The 17923-nt window shown below is 44.7% G+C and overlaps 1 protein-coding gene across 3 annotated transcripts in view; it reads left to right on the forward strand.

The window, feature by feature from the left end:
* Window positions 1-17923, forward strand: part of NPAS3 (neuronal PAS domain protein 3) — a 1664600-nt gene that overhangs the window by 781210 nt on the left and 865467 nt on the right. For all 3 annotated transcript variants that reach the window (XM_029598930.1, XM_029598933.1, XM_029598932.1), the window contains one exon: window positions 2115-2197. In XM_029598930.1, coding sequence (XP_029454790.1) covers window positions 2115-2197 — 83 coding nt within the window. The remainder of the gene's footprint in view (window positions 1-2114; window positions 2198-17923) is intronic.

Consider the following 17923-nt stretch of genomic DNA (forward strand, 5'->3'; position numbering starts at 1 on the left):
ACAATTTCTTGGGGTTTTCATATTGTTTTGGGGGAGCCCCCGATTTCTGACGATTTTGAAAATATTGACGATATTTTCAATTGTCCGAAGCCCAATTCACATCCCTACCGGAGATCAACTGTCATTTGCAAAAGGAAGCCAAATGGGTAGCCTGGTGGGCCTTGTCTGCCCTCATATTCTAAATACTCCTGAATTCTCATGATGCACTATAAGTAGTGTAACAATGTTAATTCTCATGATGCACTATAAATAGTGTAACACTGATTATTTGGAGGAGGAATATTTGTCAGGCACAGAAGAAAAGACCACAGTGGGGTTCAGTAGCTGGCTCTCTTATTTTCTAGATAAGCTGATCTGCTCTGGGTTTTACCCCAATTCCATGCCTGGGTTTATAGTTCCAAAAAAAAAACTCAGGGCTGCAAATCCATGCATACAGTGCAGCAAAGCCAGGACTGGATTAATCTGTCCTAGAAAAATAGTCTGTTGGGTCACCCTAAGTGCAAGAGACAGTAATTGCTTTGGTACAGTAATTGATCTACTAAAGCTGATATCTTGGAAATGGATAACTAGAGCAGCCTGCTGAGAAAAAGAAATAGCCTGCAGAACTGAGAACTATTGTGATATTGCGCAAGATTCCTCTGGAAGTGTTGGCAACCTTATTCCATGTCATCATATGATTAACTAGTTCCAGTTTTCTGTCATCTCGGCGCAGGCTGCTGCATGTGTGATGGGTGTTACAAAACTGGATCCTAAGAATTCTGTAGTGACACAGTTGTGTTTAGTTAACAACACTGCAGACTTTTTTTTTGAGTACTTTGACCGCATCAAAATGACTCAATTACCGATATTTTCTTGGAGAAAAGAGGATGAATACCTGAAACGTAGTCAGTGGGTGAACAAAACGGAACCAAATAGAGAGGAAAGTTGGGGGGTGGACATGTCCTAAAAATCCATGTAAGATACTAAATTATGTAAAGTAGAAAAGAAGATTCAGGAATCCTTTCAGCGGGCGATCATAAAAGCCGCTTCTATTTTAGCTGCAGAAATAACTTGTTATAAAATTATCTGTCTGATATGCCGGTAAACTTACATACATAGGTTCTGTTCATGCATACGTTGACCCGGACTGAGCAGAGGCATTTCCAGGGTAGAGCCTGGGGGGAGGGGGTTTGGCGCACACACATTTGGATTTTCTCTGAAAATGTTCTGTGCCCATAATAGCGGGTGTGATTGTGTGCGGGTAAATTAGGTGGGGTGACTTTTCAAAGCGAACCTGTGTGTGCAGGTCCACTTTTGGGGTAATGTACGCCCAATTTGGGAGGGCCGTATGCAAATTACATCTTAGTGAGGAGTCAGACTCGACCACATTATTTCTGAAATTAATGTTAAATGCAATGTATTTTAGTGCTGTAAACTGACAGGTATAAAAATGAGCATTGTAAGCTGCTATTTGACAGAGTGGTCTCCTTAAATATGTATAAATAAGTAATAATGCAAGTGTCCATCTCTGCAGTGTATATGAACAGCTTGAGCCGTTAAGAAGCCCTAAGAAGGCCGTGTATCATATAGCTTGACACGTCAGCTCTGACAGTGCTGGATGGAATAGGTCAATATAAAGAAACAAAACGAAGGCAAAAAAATGACAGTCGAGGGAAAAGCTAAAATCTCTCCATTGGGGCCCACACCAAAGCCACTGATGGTACCCCAAAACCTATTGCTCCCTCTATATGTATTACGTAAAGCACAGCTGAAGGACCTACGGTATTAACCAATCAAATCATTTTTCTCAGCGCATTTTCAATGTGTTTTGGCGATTGATAGAAAAACATCTGCAATTATAAATAGCTTTGAGGTTCAGATTTGTATAATGCTTTGATATATATATCACAGTTGGAAGCACATGTATTTGTTTCTATTCTGCAAAACTCTTCAGCTATATATGTGGAAAGACAGTTTGAATTAAGAAAGATTCACCTCTGCTCCAGAGAAGTTGAATCCCAGGCTTCTTGTTTTCCACTCCTCTGAATTTTGCAGAATGGCTTAATTAGTCACATGTGAAGTGTCAGCTACAATGTGCTGTGTTACCAATGGTATTTTTTTTCTTTAATATTTAGTTATAGGTGCTCAGCGAAGAAGAAGTCCCAGTTCCATTGCCATTGATGTATTTGAGCAGCATTTGGGAAGCCACATTTTACAGGTAATTTACTAATCTATTGTGTAGTATTGATTAAAAAAGAAAACGTTATCTGAAGTTTCTGCTATAGAGATTGAACAGTGGTGGTAATGCACTGTGCCAGGAGTTTAAAACTGCAGGAAATCTGTGGGGTGCATGCTTAACTCCAGCGATTTCAATGGAGGTTTGCTCACCAGCTGCCAGCACTGTAGTGCAGGATACAAGATATCGGTGAGGTGTGTAATCCGCATGCATTTGTGGCCCATGTTAGTCTGACCTATTAGTACTGGGATCATAAAGTAAATTAATAGCCTTGGTAAGAAAACATATTACCATGAAAGCAATCCAGTGACGTTAACATAGAGGCATTTCAACCGTGCCAATTCAAAATATAGCTGCTTATAGTTTAAGATATTGCTCATAGCTGGGAGTATACTTTCATCGTAACATTCACAGTAACATAGTAGGTGACAGCAGAAAAACCCCAACCAGTTTATTTCTGTCTACACTACCAATTTATATGCCAGTTTCTTGATGCAGAATGTGGCTGCTTGTAAAGACATCACTCCTTATCTAGGATAGTTTTTATTGTCTTGCTCACTAGGTCTCCACCATCGTAGGCAGATGAGCATAAAAGATCCCTCTCTTAGTTCGCACTCAGCCCATCTAATCTTCCCATGTCTACCACAAACCTTTGGACTATCCTAAATAGCTAGAAATCCAAGTATGGCTGTTGTCCAAATGCACAGCCTCATAGGCCCTTCCGTGTTGCCTGCCATACAGACCCAGCTCTGTGAGCGCTTGCAGCTCTGCCAAGACTTCTCATTATTATTGTACATGCATCCTGCCAGACAGACCTGGCTATGTGCTTGTCTGTATTTCCACTAGAACTTCTCACATTTCATATTACCAATTTTCTGGTATCCATTCTTGCAGCCCCAAAATCTTTTGTTCAATCGTTCAAGAACAGCACCTCAGACACTGAAACGCATGCTGCTAGGTTGTGCTTCTGTTATCTCTTCACTTTTTGCAACTAGTGATCACCCCATGCCCTTTAGAGGGTAATTTTACAACTCTGTACATTGGAGTAAAGTCCGCATGTGCCTTTTATGCAGATGTTACACCGGATTGTTAAAGCAAACGTCTTATGCATAAGTTCACTTTGCAAATTCTCGGGGTAAGTGCTTTTCACCATGCACAAACCCCCCTGCAGAAAGTCATAACTGCTCTTTCGAGGGCCCTTCTTATACAGGTTAACTTACAAACATACTTTTTAACATAAAGCTCCGTCCCCTAGAATGCCTAGTGCCCGTGCGGGTAAAAGCATGCACGAAATGGGGTAACACGCATGCTTGTACGTGCACCAAGCCCTGGGCTGTTTTATAACACAGTTTTATACCCATAAATGACTTGGAAAATCAGACCCTTAAAGTACTGATTTAGTCTCCACTGCCTACTCCAGGAGGGCTTTCTAAGCATTTTCTACCCTTCACTTGAAAAAATATATTTCCTGCTGTTGCGCCCCAGTCCTATCCCCTTTTAAGCTAGAATCATGCCTTGTTCTAGAACTTCCCTTTCACTGAAAAAGGTTTACCTCCTATGAATCATTAATATGCAACCCCCCTGTCCATCTGGGATCACCTTCTCACCTTTGGCGAACCTGGGGTAATTTATCCCGAAGTGAGGAAATCAGTCTCAGCTGGGTCGTGGGCTGGGGGCAGGGCCAAACTGAGCCACGGAGACACTCACACAAACATCTCCACAAAGTCACTGCCCACGACAGAGGCTGTGCTCCAACAAAAGGTCATTTATTTAAATAAACTGTTCAATGAGCTCAAAAATTGTAGAAATCTCACTTCCAGGAGAAAATCAGCAGTTTCCCCTCTCAGTTCTTTTCAAAGAGTTTAAGAAAAGCCAAATCACAGTTTTGTGTACAAATTTCTCTTCAGCCTTTGAACTAGGCCTGACTTCCTTAACTTCCACAACAGTTTAAATCCAATTTGTTACTCACAACTTTTAGGATGGCTGTAAGGTAACTCACTCCCTTTTCTGTAGATGGAAAGCAGCTCCCCACCCCCGCTCAGAGGCTCCAGTCAGGCACAGGCTTTCTTCTGTAACTCTAATATTTAATTCTTCAGTTTTATTTTCTCTTTACTCAGGCTTTCTAAGACACCTCTGTCCAACCCCTCCTCTTTTCCCCTGAAATCCCGGGAGGGGGGGTCACAGCTGTCTCTTCCTCTTGGCTTGGAGACTCTGAGGGAGCCCACCTCCCACGATCTAAGCAGGGTAATATACCCGTTCCAAAACCTATCCCCTAGAGAGTTACAGTACATGCCCTTTGACCATTGGATGGCCTTACATTTTCTGGAGCCTTTCCCCTTTCATAATACCCTTGCCTTTTTCCCTTAGGAGGAAACACCAACCTCTCAAACATTATACACTCTGCACCTTCTCTGTGGCACAGAAGGGCCACAAATTCTTTTCAGGTATTTGAATGACTCTTAGCATACCCCTCCTGCCTTTCTTCTCCTCTAAGGTGTGCATATTTAGATCCTCGAGTCTCATCTCCTAGGCACTTTTGGCGGATGGCAAACCATTTTGGTTGCCCTTCTCTGGGCCGCCTCCACTCTGTCTTCGTGCTTCCAGAAGTATGGCCTCCAGAACTGGACACGATACTCCAGGTGAAGTCCCGCCAAGGATCTAGAGAATGGCATAATGACTTCCTTTTCATTTATTTAATTATTTATTTATTTACTTACTTACTTTTGCTAGTTGTGCCTCTCTCCGTGCACCAACTCTGGCCACTGTCTTGTTGCACTGCTTTGCTATCTTGAAATCATTTGGGATGGAATTACCCTGAGATTTCTTTCCTACTCCATAAGCATCAGAGTTTCATCTCCCGTTGTGTACTGCACCCTCCCCCCCCCCCCCCCAATGCATCCCGCTGCATTTTGTTAGTTTTAGAATGTAGCCTCCAAGCTGTCATCCACTTCTTGAGAGTTTTCTTGCATCTCGTCGGATTACCATGTATTCCCTCAGATCCTTAGCATCATCCACAAAAAGACAAGCTTTCCCTCCTAACCCCTCCGCAATATCACTCACAAAGGTATTAATGAACAGAACCGGCCCTTGGACCGATCCCTGATGCACCCAGCTCATCGACTGCCTTTCCTCAGAGTGAACGCCTCCCCCGCAGCTCTTTTTGAAAATTGGTATTACATTTGTTACACTCCAGACTTCAGGTACAGAGGCAGATTTTAATGATAGGTTTAATGTTATTTCAGTGGGTACTTTGTATTTTCCAGTGCCTAAGATGCATGGCATATCCTCTGGCAAATGTATATATATATATATATATATATATATATATATATATTTTTTTTTTAGTTCATTTGTAAAGCTGTGACTTGCAGTAAGAGTGTTAATGAGACAGGGGGTGAGACCATTATTTGCACTGTGATAATTTAGATGGATGAGACCATTTAGTTGAAATGTGTTAAAGTAATGTGCCCACAGAATGATTGAACGTTGTTTTAGACCAGAATACAATAGTCTATTAAAGTTGGTGCATTTTGTTTCAGGCAAAAAGACAGATATATTTATTATAAATTTTAGTTACCAGTGTAAGTTTTTTTTTTTTTAGTTTTCCTTAGTTTTATCTTTGCCAAAGTCATACTTTCCATCTTCTTAATCATCTTGCTGTTGGGTGAAAGTGCAAAGAAGCACGTGGGTGGGCTTCAGTGGCCAAACTTGGCGAGTCTGTAGGAATGTGTGTGCAAAGTAAGCTCTTGGGTGTACCCCTGGTGATTACAGAATGAGAGTTTGAAGGTGCATACAGCCTGCTCAGTGTATTTAATGGACACTGTGGTATAGCACACAAAAGAAAATTAATATCCTAAGGCAGGGGATCAGTAAACTGGGAAGCTTCCCCCCCACCACGGGGGAGGCTGCTTGAACAATCCTGAAGGGGGAGCAGATTGGTTGCCCAATCAAGGAAGAAACACATGGCTATGCTGTTGAGTCTCAGTGCCGTGGAAGTCCTGCAGACTCGGGAGGGGAGGTGCTAGAGCACAGTGACATTATTGTAAGCATGCCGTGGCTCTCTTTTGGTGGGCCAGGGAGATGAGCTGCTTACTGTGCGGCAGAACTGAGCATGGGAGCAGCCGCTGGGCTGTTCCCACAACCCAGAAAGAATTGCCACCCTGAGACCTCAGCCTGGGAAGATTTCCTGCTGCTGCTGGGACCCTACCCAAGGAGAGTGATCACAGCTGTTGTCAACCATGGAAAAAGAAGTGAGGTGTAGGGGAGGGGATAGGCAACAAAGCTGGAGAGAGGGAGGAGATGGCAAAGGCAGAATAAAGGCAAAAGGGGTTAAAAATAAATAAAGTTAACTAAGCAAATCAAAACATGAGAATATAAAAAGATAAGCAAACTAAGAAAAATACAAACATTGAGATAAAAATAGGAAAAATTAGTGAAAACAGTGCAAAAAAAAAAAAACAAAAACAAAAAAAACCAGTTGGGCAGAATAGGACAGAGATTTTTCTCAGTTCCTAAAAAATTTTGGCTAGCACTTGAAGCTTTTTAAAACTTTTCTAGCCCTTACCATTGTGGTGTGTGGGCAGTCTGTCTGGGGGTGGTATGGCATCTGTGTCTCTACTTTTGTCTGGAGTGCTTTGTTCTATATGGGGTAGATTTTAAAAGAAGCGCGATCAGCCTACTTTTGCTTGCGCATCAGACTCAAGCAAAAGTACGCTGGATTTTAGTAGATACGCGCGGAGCCGCGCGTATCCACTAAAATCCCGGATCGGCGCGCGCAAGGCTATCGATTTTGTATAGCCTGCGCGCGCCGAGCCGCACTGCCTCCCCCCGTTCCCTCCAAGGCCGCTCCGAAATCGGAGCGGCCTCGGAGGGAACTTTCCTTTGCCCTCCCCTCACCTTACCCTCCCTTCCCCTACCTAACCCACCCACCCGGCCCTGTCTACACCCCCCCCTTACCTTTGTCGGGGGATTTACGCCTCCCGGAGGGAGACGTAAATCCCCGCGCGCCAGCGGGCCTGCTGCGCGCCGGGCCGCGACCTGTGGGCGGGTACGGAGGGCGCGGCCACGCCCCCGGGCCGTAGCCACGCCCCGTACCCGCCCCCAAAACGCTGCCGACACGCCCCCGGAACGCCGCGACGACCGGGCCCGCCCCCCCGACACGCCCCCGACACGCCCCCCTCCGAGAACCCCAGGACTTACGCGAGTCCCGGGGCTCTGCGCGCGCCGGGAGGCCTATGTAAAATAGGCTTCCCGGCGCGCAGGGCCCTGCTCGCGTAAATCCGCCCGGTTTTGGGCGGATTTACGCGAGCAGGGCTCTGAAAATCCGCCCCTATGGGGTAGATTTTAAAAGAAGCGCGATCAGCCTACTTTTGCTTGCGCATCAGACTCAAGCAAAAGTACGCTGGATTTTAGTAGATACGCGCGGAGCCGCGCGTATCCACTAAAATCCTGGATCGGCGCGCGCAAGGCTATCGATTTTGTATAGCCTGCGCGCGCCGAGCCGCGCTGCCTCCCCCCGGTCCCTCCAAGGCCGCTCCGAAATCGGAGCGGCCTCGGAGGGAACTTTCCTTTGCCCTCCCCTCACCTTACCCTCCCTTCCCCTACCTAACCCACCCACCCGGCCCTGTCTACACCCCCCCCTTACCTTTGTCGGGGAATTTACGCCTCCCGGAGGGAGACGTAAATCCCCGCGCGCCAGCGGGCCTGCTGCGCGCCGGGCCGCGACCTGGGGGCGGGTACGGAGGGCGCGGCCACGCCCCCGGGCCGTAGCCACGCCCCCGTACCCGCCCCCAAAACGCTGCCGACACGCCCCCGCAACGCCGCGCGCTCCGGCCCCGCCCCCCGACATGCCCCCCGACACGCCCACTCCGAAAACCCCGGGACTTACGCGAGTCCCGGGGTTCTGCGCGCGCCGGTGAGCCTATGTAAAATAGGCTCACCGGCGCGCAGGGCCCTGCTCGCGTAAATCCGCCCGGTTTTGGGCGGATTTACGCGAGCAGGGCTCTGAAAATCCGCCCCTATGTGTGTGGTCTTTGTTTCTGTGTGTGATGTGGTCCGTCTCCTGTGTCTCTTTCTGTGCCTGGGTGTGGTGTGTCTGCCTGTGTTTGGGTGTGTTGTGTCTGTGCCTCTCTATCTGTATCTATATGTTGTGTGTGTGTCAGTCTTCTGTCTGGGGACAGTATAGCTGTGTTTTTCTGTCTAGGTGTGGTATGTCTGTGTCTCTGTACCTGTCTGGGTGTTGAGTTTTTGTTTCTCTGTAGGGGGGGGGTGTCTGGGTTTGTGTTTTTTGTCTCTCTTTGTCTCTCTGGGTATGGGGTAACTGTGTATATGTGTGGTGGGGGGGAGGTTCTATGTCTGTCTGGGTGTCTGTTTTTCTCTGTCTCTCTCTGGTTGTGTGGTGTTTGTTTCTCTCTGTTCCCGTGTGTTTGTATATGTGTATGTGTGAGCTTACTCCTTTCAACAACTTAAAGAAAAACAAAATGGGGGTTTTCAGCCACTTGTGGCTGCCTGGTGAATACCCTTCACATATATATATGTATGTATATATATTTCTTCTAGAACAAGCAGGATGGTAGTCCTCACACATGGGAGACATCATTCAATGGAGCCTGGCATGGAAAACATATGTCAAAGTTTCTAGAACTTTGACTAGGCACACTGAGCATGCCCTAATCCATGTGGGGTCCCTTTTCAGTCTCTTTTTTTTCTGCGGAGCTTTCGAGTCACAATTTGTGAGCTCGTACTGTTTAAGCTAAATAAATAAATAAATATCAGTAGAAAACATTTGCCGATTAATCAGTGTTTTTTTGCGTTTTTTCTTGATTCGGGTGCCTCTTCGGTTCCCTTCACTTGCCAAATAGGGTTTTCACTGGTTCAGTAAGTTTCTTATTGCTTAGTGTCCCTTGGCAGCAGTGCCTTGGTACCCACAGATGTCTGTCGCCAGCCGCCCTATGTTGTTTTTCGCCACTCTTATTTCATGTCGTCATGACCTCGTCGAGTTTTCGTTGATTCCCCCAGTGCCCGAGGACTGTGTCCATCATAGTCCCGCACGAGGTGTGCATCCTCTGCCTGGGGGCATTGCACAACGTTCAGGGTGCCGCATGTGTGACTAAATTACCTCAAAGGGATGTTGAGCTCGTCTTGATAAGATGGAGAAGCTCTTCAGGATGAGTAACCATCGGCATCGGTGGCATTGATGCCGAAGAACTGAGGAGCTGCACTGATGGACATTGAGCCCTTGACATTGGTGGGGCCCTCCATTTTGTCAGTGCTGCTGGTGGATGGGGCGCTGAGGACTGATCACTGTTGGTCTCCTCCAGGTCTAGGGTGTCGGGTTCATTGTCTTCGACCTCTGCACCAGGGAAAGATTGGGCTGAGTACCAAGGGAAGCCAAAGAAGCATCAGCACCAGTCACCCTCTAATCACGTGCCAGACTCGGGTTGGCCCCAGCGCTTGCCGTGATGCCCCCGAAGTGACCCTGTGAGGAGAGCCTATCCTCCATCAATGCCGGGGGTCTGCGATGTTGTCCCCCGGTCCTGGTGTCAGTCGCTGATCCACCTCAAGGCTCCAACAAAGATCTGGCAACTCTCCTGATCCCCAGTCCATTTTGGCATCTGCAACCTTCGAGAGGAGTTAGAGCACCGAGTCCAGCTGACTGTCAATCGGGCACTGCAGTGCATTGAGCAGGTGGCACCGATGGTTTCGGTGCCTGGGTTCTTCCTGCTGAAACCGTTGCTGGAATGTCTCAATGTGCTTATCGGTGTCTTACTGACCCAGCTGGTGTCAGTTCCCGAGCAGCCATCTGTGTCTGATGGGGAGCCAATGCTGCCCCTGACCGATGTGGTGGTCATTGCCGGTTCCTCTGAGGAGGAGGTCTTGTCGGTGTCGATGGTGACACTGCAGCCTGTGGCCCCCCATCTAGCTTTGCCAGGGCCAGCACCAATGCCACTGTGCCCACACCCTGGATGAAGGCCGAGCCCCTAGGGCCCCATCCCCTGTAAATTACAGCGAGGATGACGTGCCTTATGATCCCTGGGGGATGACTCTGTGGAGTCATCCTCAGATGGTCTCCCCTTGGAGCCCTCTCCTCCAGAGGAGCGAAGGAGGTCTCTCCGTGAGGACCTGACCTTCGCAGATTTTCTGCACATATGGCACAGGATGCTGGAGATTCTCCAGTTTGTGGAGGCTCTTAAAGAGATCATGGCAGTCCCGGTGCATGAAATCTTTAGGGAATTACTGTTGAGGATTTAGGAACACCCCTCACAGTTCCTCCTGTTAACTGGAAGGGAGACGGGGTTTACCTCGTCTAACAGGTTACCGGATTCAAGGACTATCAGATGGCACACCAAATGGTAATGGTTGAATCCGCTTTCAAGAAGGCCAAGTGTTCTCGAACCCATGCCTCTGTGCCCCCGGGATGGGATCACAGAGCCCTGGATGCTCTTGGGAGGAAAGATTTTCAGGGAGCTATGCTCATTGCCCGCATTGCTTCCTACCAGCTCTACATGAGCCAATACTTTTGTAACCTCTGGAAGCAGGTGCAGGAGGTGGCCTAGCAGCTGCCTCAACAGCAGCAAGACACCTTTTTGTCACTGGTGCATCAGGGCCTAGAATGCAGAAAAAACAAGGTGCGCTCCACCTATGACATTTTTGAGATGACAGCCAGAGTCTCTGCAGCGGGAATCAGCGCTCGCAGAATGGCATGTCTGTAGGCCTTGGATCTCTGACCGGAGGTACAGGAAAGACTTGCTGATCTGCCATGTACTGGCGAGAATCTCTTCGGAGACAAGGTGAGGGAAACGGTGGCCCAGTTGCAGGATCACCATGAGACCCTCCAGCAACTCTCCGCAAGCACTTCAGACCTACCTTCCCCAGCCAGGAGGTCAGCGAGGCAATGGTAGAGGAAGCCTTTCTACCACCAGAGGGAGTACTATCTTCTGCCCTCTCACTCCCATTCCTGGAGGATGAGCTCCCTTGACGGTCCCAGGTAGCAGCGAGCTCCCAAGCCCCAACCAGTGCCCCAGTCAAATCCCAGGATGGGATTTTGACTGGATCGTAGGGAGTATAAGCCATCCACCCATACCAGAGATGATGGACCCCCCCCCCCCCCCCCGGTTGGGGGCAGGCTACGGTTCTTCACCGTAGCCCAGTGTAACTTCAAACCAGTAGGTGTTGTCCATCGTTCACCAGAGGTACCAATTGAACCTATTGGGTGTCCCTCCAAATTCTCCTCCTTGCCCGTCTTGGTGAAACTTAGTGTAAGGTGGATAAGTCAGTACGGCCTGGAGATAGCTGACCCTGCGTGCTAAAGTAACTGCCACCAAAAATATTACCTTCCAGGTAAGGTACTTCAAGTCACAGGTATACAGCGGCTCAAAAGGAGCTTTCATCAGCTGCGCGAGCACCACGTTGAGGTCCCAAGACACAGCAGGAGGCCTGAGGGGAGGCTTCAACTGAAGCAGGGCCCGCATACAGCATACAACCTTGGGCTGTACAGAGATGGGCTTACCTTCTACACAGTGGTGGTAAGCGCCAATTGCACTGAGATGAAACCTAACGGAGCTGGTTTTTAAGCCAGCCTCAGACAGGTGCAGGAGGAAATCAAGCAGTGTTTGTGGGGGACAGGAGAACTTCCTCCACTTCAACCCATAGGACTTTCTAGTGGAAGGCTTTCTAAAAGCCACCAGGACCTAAGCCACATCAGCAGAGAGATCAAGTGGCTGTAGGATCAGCCTTTCAACATCCAGGCTGTGAGCGTCAGGGCCCGGAGGTTGGTATGCCAAAATCCTGCCTTAATATCCTGTGTGATGAGATCTGGGGAAGGATTAACAACCTGCTGTCCTAGGAGAACACCTGTTACAGGTAAGCAACTGTGCTTTCTCTTAGGACAAGCAGGATGGTAGTTCTCACACATGGGTGAATCCCTAACTACAGGCTGCTCCCCAACACAAAAGGGGGCCAACAAGCACCAACCAGGTGCCAACGGGCACAACCACCACAGTGCCTGTTAGGGTATCACTGCTAGAAGTATGTTATAACTGAGATGGTTGTTGTTTCCAAAGACACACTATGTTTTCCATGTATGAATAAAAAGAAGAGAAAGTTGCACACATACACACAAACCCCTCCCCCAAAAAAGGGAATTTTGGGAATGAGAAACTAAAATCAGTGATATTCCTGTTAGGTACCAGTGTTCTGAAGAGAAACCTATAAACCTTTTCATATCCTAGAGATCAGGCTGACATTTTTATGTCTGCACAGCAGTAGCGCTACTGTCAAATTTGGATTTTGCAACCAGATTTGGATTTGTGGGATTTGTTTTGCCTAGTAAATTTTCCACTGCTTTCTGATAGACATGACAGTGACACATATTGGTGATCAATGCAATGCGATATCCTGCTCCTAACTGACAAGTGTTCACGGGGAACAGTATCTTTTAGCCACATTTAATCATGTTGCTCCATAACATTTGCATCAGTAGATAGCTTGACAAGTTTGTCATTAACTTCGGTCGCCACTGTATGTAGAGTCAATGAGTGTCCATTTTTTTCTGTGATGTTTCTGCCTTGCTAATCTGCTGGGTTCCTTACTTGAATGCATGCACATATACTGTGTATTTTTAAAGATACCTTTCAGAGTACACCATCACTAAAAGCGAGTTAAACCCTTGCTAAAGTGCGAGTCTATTTTTCCAGGTTTTGCTACTGGCATTATGAAATATGCGCATTTAAGTATGTATTTTTATATACATTAGAAATACCAGTTATTTGCTAGTGTGATTTATGTGCTTGGAGTTTTGTTTTTTTCCTACTTTTGTGAGAATTCAACAGCTGGAAACCTGTATGCATTTCACCTACTTTGAGGGGAAATTCACCAAGGATTTTTATATAATTTAGACCTTCAAAATAAAAACAAAATCTTAGCATCTTACTGTTGCCACTGTATTGACTTTGCCACATAGGCTCAGATTTAAGGTATTGGCAAAAATAGTTAATTTTTTGTACTATACTTTATTCCAATGATAAAAAATATGAAACTAAATATAGAAAAATGGTAAAAGTGAATATATTTGCATATGCAGATTATCTTAATTGATACCGTTTGCCTCTACAGGGATTTTTCATTACAAACTGGAGTGCTACATTGTTCGACTCATATTGAGTAATTTAGTAACTAATGAGACCAGTTTGCACTAATTTGCATATGATAAATGAGCTTAATTGCAGTAAATAACTTGGAGGCATAATTAAAATTACTTAATTTTTGTGTGTTGCATGGCTTTTAAATTTACGTATGAACAACTCAAGGTAATTTTGCATATTTAAATTAGTTGCTTTAAAAAATATTTTGAGCAAAAAAGTGTTAACACACATGGATTTTGTTTTGAGATGTTGAAAAGAAATGTTTTTACCATATTTTCCTATTTCAAAGAGAAAATAATTATTACAACATGTTTTTATGACAGTCTGCTGAGATTCTGTAGAAAAATGTTTAGTTTCAGTATTGATTTCAAACTGTAAGAGAAAGCAACTTCAGAACATAAGAACATGCCATTCTGGGTCAGACCAAGGGTCCATCAAGCCCAGCATCCTGTTTCCAAAAGTGGCCAATCCAGGCCATAAGAACCTGGCAAGTACCCAAAAACTAAGTCCTATTCCATGTTACCGTTGTAGTAATAGCAGTGGCTATTTTCTAAGTCAACTCAATTAATAGCAGGTAATGGACTTCTCCAAGAACTTATCCAATCCTTTTTTAAACACAGCTATACTAACTGCACTAACTACATCTTCTGGCAACAAATTCCAGAGTTTAATTGTACGTTGAGTGAAAAAGAACTTTCTCCGATTAGTTTTAAATGTGCCACACGCTAACTTCATGGAGTGCCCCCTAGTCTTTCTATTATCCGAAAGAGTAAATAACCGATTCACATCTACCCGTTCTAGACCTCTCATGATTTTAAACACCTCTATCATATCCCCCTTCAGCCTTCTCTTCTCCAAGCTGAAAAGTCCTAACCTCTTTAGTCTTTCCTCATAGGGGAGCTGTTCCATTCACCTTATCATTTTGGTAGCCCTTCTCTGACCCTTCTCCATCGCAATTATATCTTTTTTGAGATGCGGCGACCAGAATTGTACACTGTATTCAAGGTGCGGTCTCACCATGGAGCGATACAGAGGCATTATGACATTTTCCATTTTATTCCCCATTCCCTTTCTAATAATTCCCAACATTCTGTTTGCTTTTTTGACTGCCGCAGCACACTGAGCCGATGATTTCAATATGTTTTCCACTATGACGCCTAGATCTCTTTCTTGGGTTGTAGCACCTATTATGGAACCTAACATTGTGTAATTATAGCATGGGTTATTTTTCCCTATATGCATCACCTTGCATTTATCCACATTAAATTTCATCTGCCATTTTGATGCCCAATTTTCCAGTCTCACAAGGTCTTCCTGCAATTTATCACAATCTGCTTGTGATTTAACTACTCTGAACAATTTTGTATCATCTGCAAAATTGATAATCTCACTCGTTGTATTTCTTTCCAGATCATTTATAAATATATTGAAAAGTAAGGGTCCCAATACAGATCCCTGTGGCACTCCACTGCCCACTCCCTTCCACTGAGAAAATTATCCATTTAATCCTACTCTCTGTTTCCTGTCTTTTAGCCAGTTTGTAATCCACGAAAGGACATCACCATCTATCCCATGACTTTTTACTTTTCCTAGAAGCCTCTTCATGAGGAACTTTGTCAAACGCCTTCTGAAAATCCAAGTACACTACATCTACCGGTTCACCTTTATCCACATGTTTATTAACTCCTTCAAAAATGTGAAGCAGATTTGGGAGGCAAGACTTGCCCTGGGTAAAGCCATGCTGACTTTGTTCCATTAAAACATGTCTTTCTATACGTTTCCTCCATGCAAAAGTGAAAGTTCATAATTGAAATTTGCTATTTTCCCTGAGCTCCTAGGAGTTGTAACCACTTTTGCTTTTGATGTAATTAATGTTTAGAGAAATGCATATAACAACAAACTTTACTAAAAAAATATTTGGGTCACTAGAGAGCACCCAAACACATCCATTTGCAAGTATATAATAGTGCCCAAGGGTATCTGTGTACTAGTGCTAGTATATATGTATATATCACTAAATCAGGGGGTCTCACCCAGTCCTTGGGGCACACCTATCCAGTCGGGTTTTCAGGATACCCATAATGAATGTGCATGAGATAGATTTTCATGCAGTACCACCACTATATGCAAATCTATCTCATGCATATTCATTTTATTTATTTTTTATTTTATTTTTAACTTTTCTATACAGACATTCTGTATAAAATACATATCACACCGGTTTACAATGAAACTGCAAATTCGCTTGGGGGCGATATAAGGAACAAGGAATACAAGTAATTGTGGCACAGGGAAACTATAAAATCTTCACAGAAACAACAAACTCTTCACAGAAACAACAAACTAAGAACAATCCTTAACTTTAGCATGTGGGTATCCTGAAAACCCGATTGGCTAGGAGTGATCCAAGGACTGGGTTAATAAACCACTGCACTAAATAATGCCAACTATATCTCTGAGCCACTAGATAGTACCAATACAAGTACAGCCTTGTGCTACAAAGTAGTATCCAAATAAATCCTTGTTTACCCAAAGAGTACTCAAATACTTCCAACATAAGAGAAGTCAAGGATGAAAATCCTTACCTCAGTAATAATGGTGCTCACCAATTTCAATGAAGCATTATTACTTAAATAATCCAAGTTTTACTAACTAGTGCTATAGTGATCCAGCTACCCAAATATGTCTGTGGAATCAAACATCCACTTACATTTTATATTATAGTAAACATTTTGGGGCAATTTTCAAAACTGTGCAGGCAGATTAAAAAGTGCAGATTTTGCACCAATTTTCAAAGAGAAAATAGGCATATACTTTGCCTTTGAAAATTACCTCAAGAAACATTTGCACCTGCTTTTTCTGCGGATGCTTTTTCCATCCCAGGCAACACACGTAGTTTTGAAAATACAGAACTAGATATGTTGCTGCCTCCCCTGACTTAACCCTGTCCTGGGAATGCCTCCACAAAAAAGTGCAGAAAAGTGCATGCATTGTGAAACTGCATATGTACTTTTACACATATATGTTAAGCTCTAGAGGGCCTGTTTACTAAGGATATGTAAGGGGGGGGGGGGATATGTTTCATTTCATTGGTGGGATAGGTTCACTCTGGTTTTTTGTTTTGTTTTTATTTATTTTTGTTTCGTTTCATATTTTATAAAAAAGGTAAAAGCAGCCAACCCCAAAGCCCCCATCCCCGTCACAATTCTAAAAAATAAAACAAAGCTACATTGGGCCTTTTCTGCATCCCCTCTCACCACCACCCTCCCATCCCCCTGTGTACCTGCAATTATAAGCATCATCATGGGACAGAAGTGATTCCCAGATGCTTCTGCTCCACTGGCATTCTATTCAAAATGGCTCCATTGGGCCCTGAGTATGGCACCATTTTGTTGTTTGAGGGTACCACTATAGGGAGATAATGATATACCTCCATACTGCAAAATGTCTGGGGACACTCCTGTCCTGTGAAGACTGCAGGTGAGCTGAGGATGTGGGTCCAGGTGAGTTAACTGACTGAGGAGTCATGGACCAAAGGTTCTTTGAGTGAGATTCTTTTGGTGGGTGAGGATCCCTCCTTCCCCAAATCACCTCTATAGGTAAGGTGGTTTTCTTAAAACACAGGTTACCTTTTTAAACAGCACAGCTTGCCATTCTCCGTTGTTCATATTTTGTACCATTCTGCTTCATTAGTTACCCAGGTCTTGGAACTCTGGCATATAAGGCACACAAAGCTGAGGTCTGAAAAACGTTAGACCCAGATGTGAAAGTTGTGCTTGGCTATTTGCATCATTAGACAGCCGATAAAAGTACCATAAGACTGGAGACCAACAATGACAGAGCGTGGAAACCTAAGTGCAGTATAAAAGGTCCATGTTTTCTAAAAAAATATTTCTCTAAATCAGAGCTTCCTAAACCTGTCTTGTGGACCCCGCAGTTGGTCAGGTTTTCAGGATGACTACGAGTATGTATGAGATAAATTTGCATCCATTGGAGACCTAAGAACATTTATCTCACGCATGTTCACTGTAAATATCCTGAAAACCCAGCTGGCAGTAGTATCCCCAGGACGGGTTTGGGAAGCCCTGCTCTAAATACTTGATTTCCAAGAGGAAACAAGATCATGTGTGCAAGAAGAGGAAAGGGCAGGAGTTGGAGTTGAAGAAAAATTCATTGCTGGGACCACTAAAACTTCTTTGACAACAAATACAAGCAAAGGGTTTGGCATTTTGTATTGATCTGAACAAATGTTTTATGAATATCAAGTAGAATCATGAGTCTGTGAAGGCAAACTGTACTGTAAGATGCCGAAGTTTTATTTTCTCGGGTTTTTTTTTATACCACTAAAGCAGAGCAAGGCTGGTCAAAGCAGTGTACAATACCATTAAAAACAAATAAAAACATTAAAATATCATAATCAAGTACAGCAGCCAATGTCAATTCTACTAATCCTAGCAGAAATTAGCAATCAACCCAAAGACCTAATTAAAATAATCACGTTTTTACCTTCTTTCTAAATACCAGTTAATTTGCTTCCCGTCTCACTTCTTAGTGAGATGGTTAAGCA

The sequence above is a fragment of the Rhinatrema bivittatum genome, chromosome 4 (assembly GCF_901001135.1).
Source record: "Rhinatrema bivittatum chromosome 4, aRhiBiv1.1, whole genome shotgun sequence".
NCBI lineage: Eukaryota > Metazoa > Chordata > Amphibia > Gymnophiona > Rhinatrematidae > Rhinatrema > Rhinatrema bivittatum.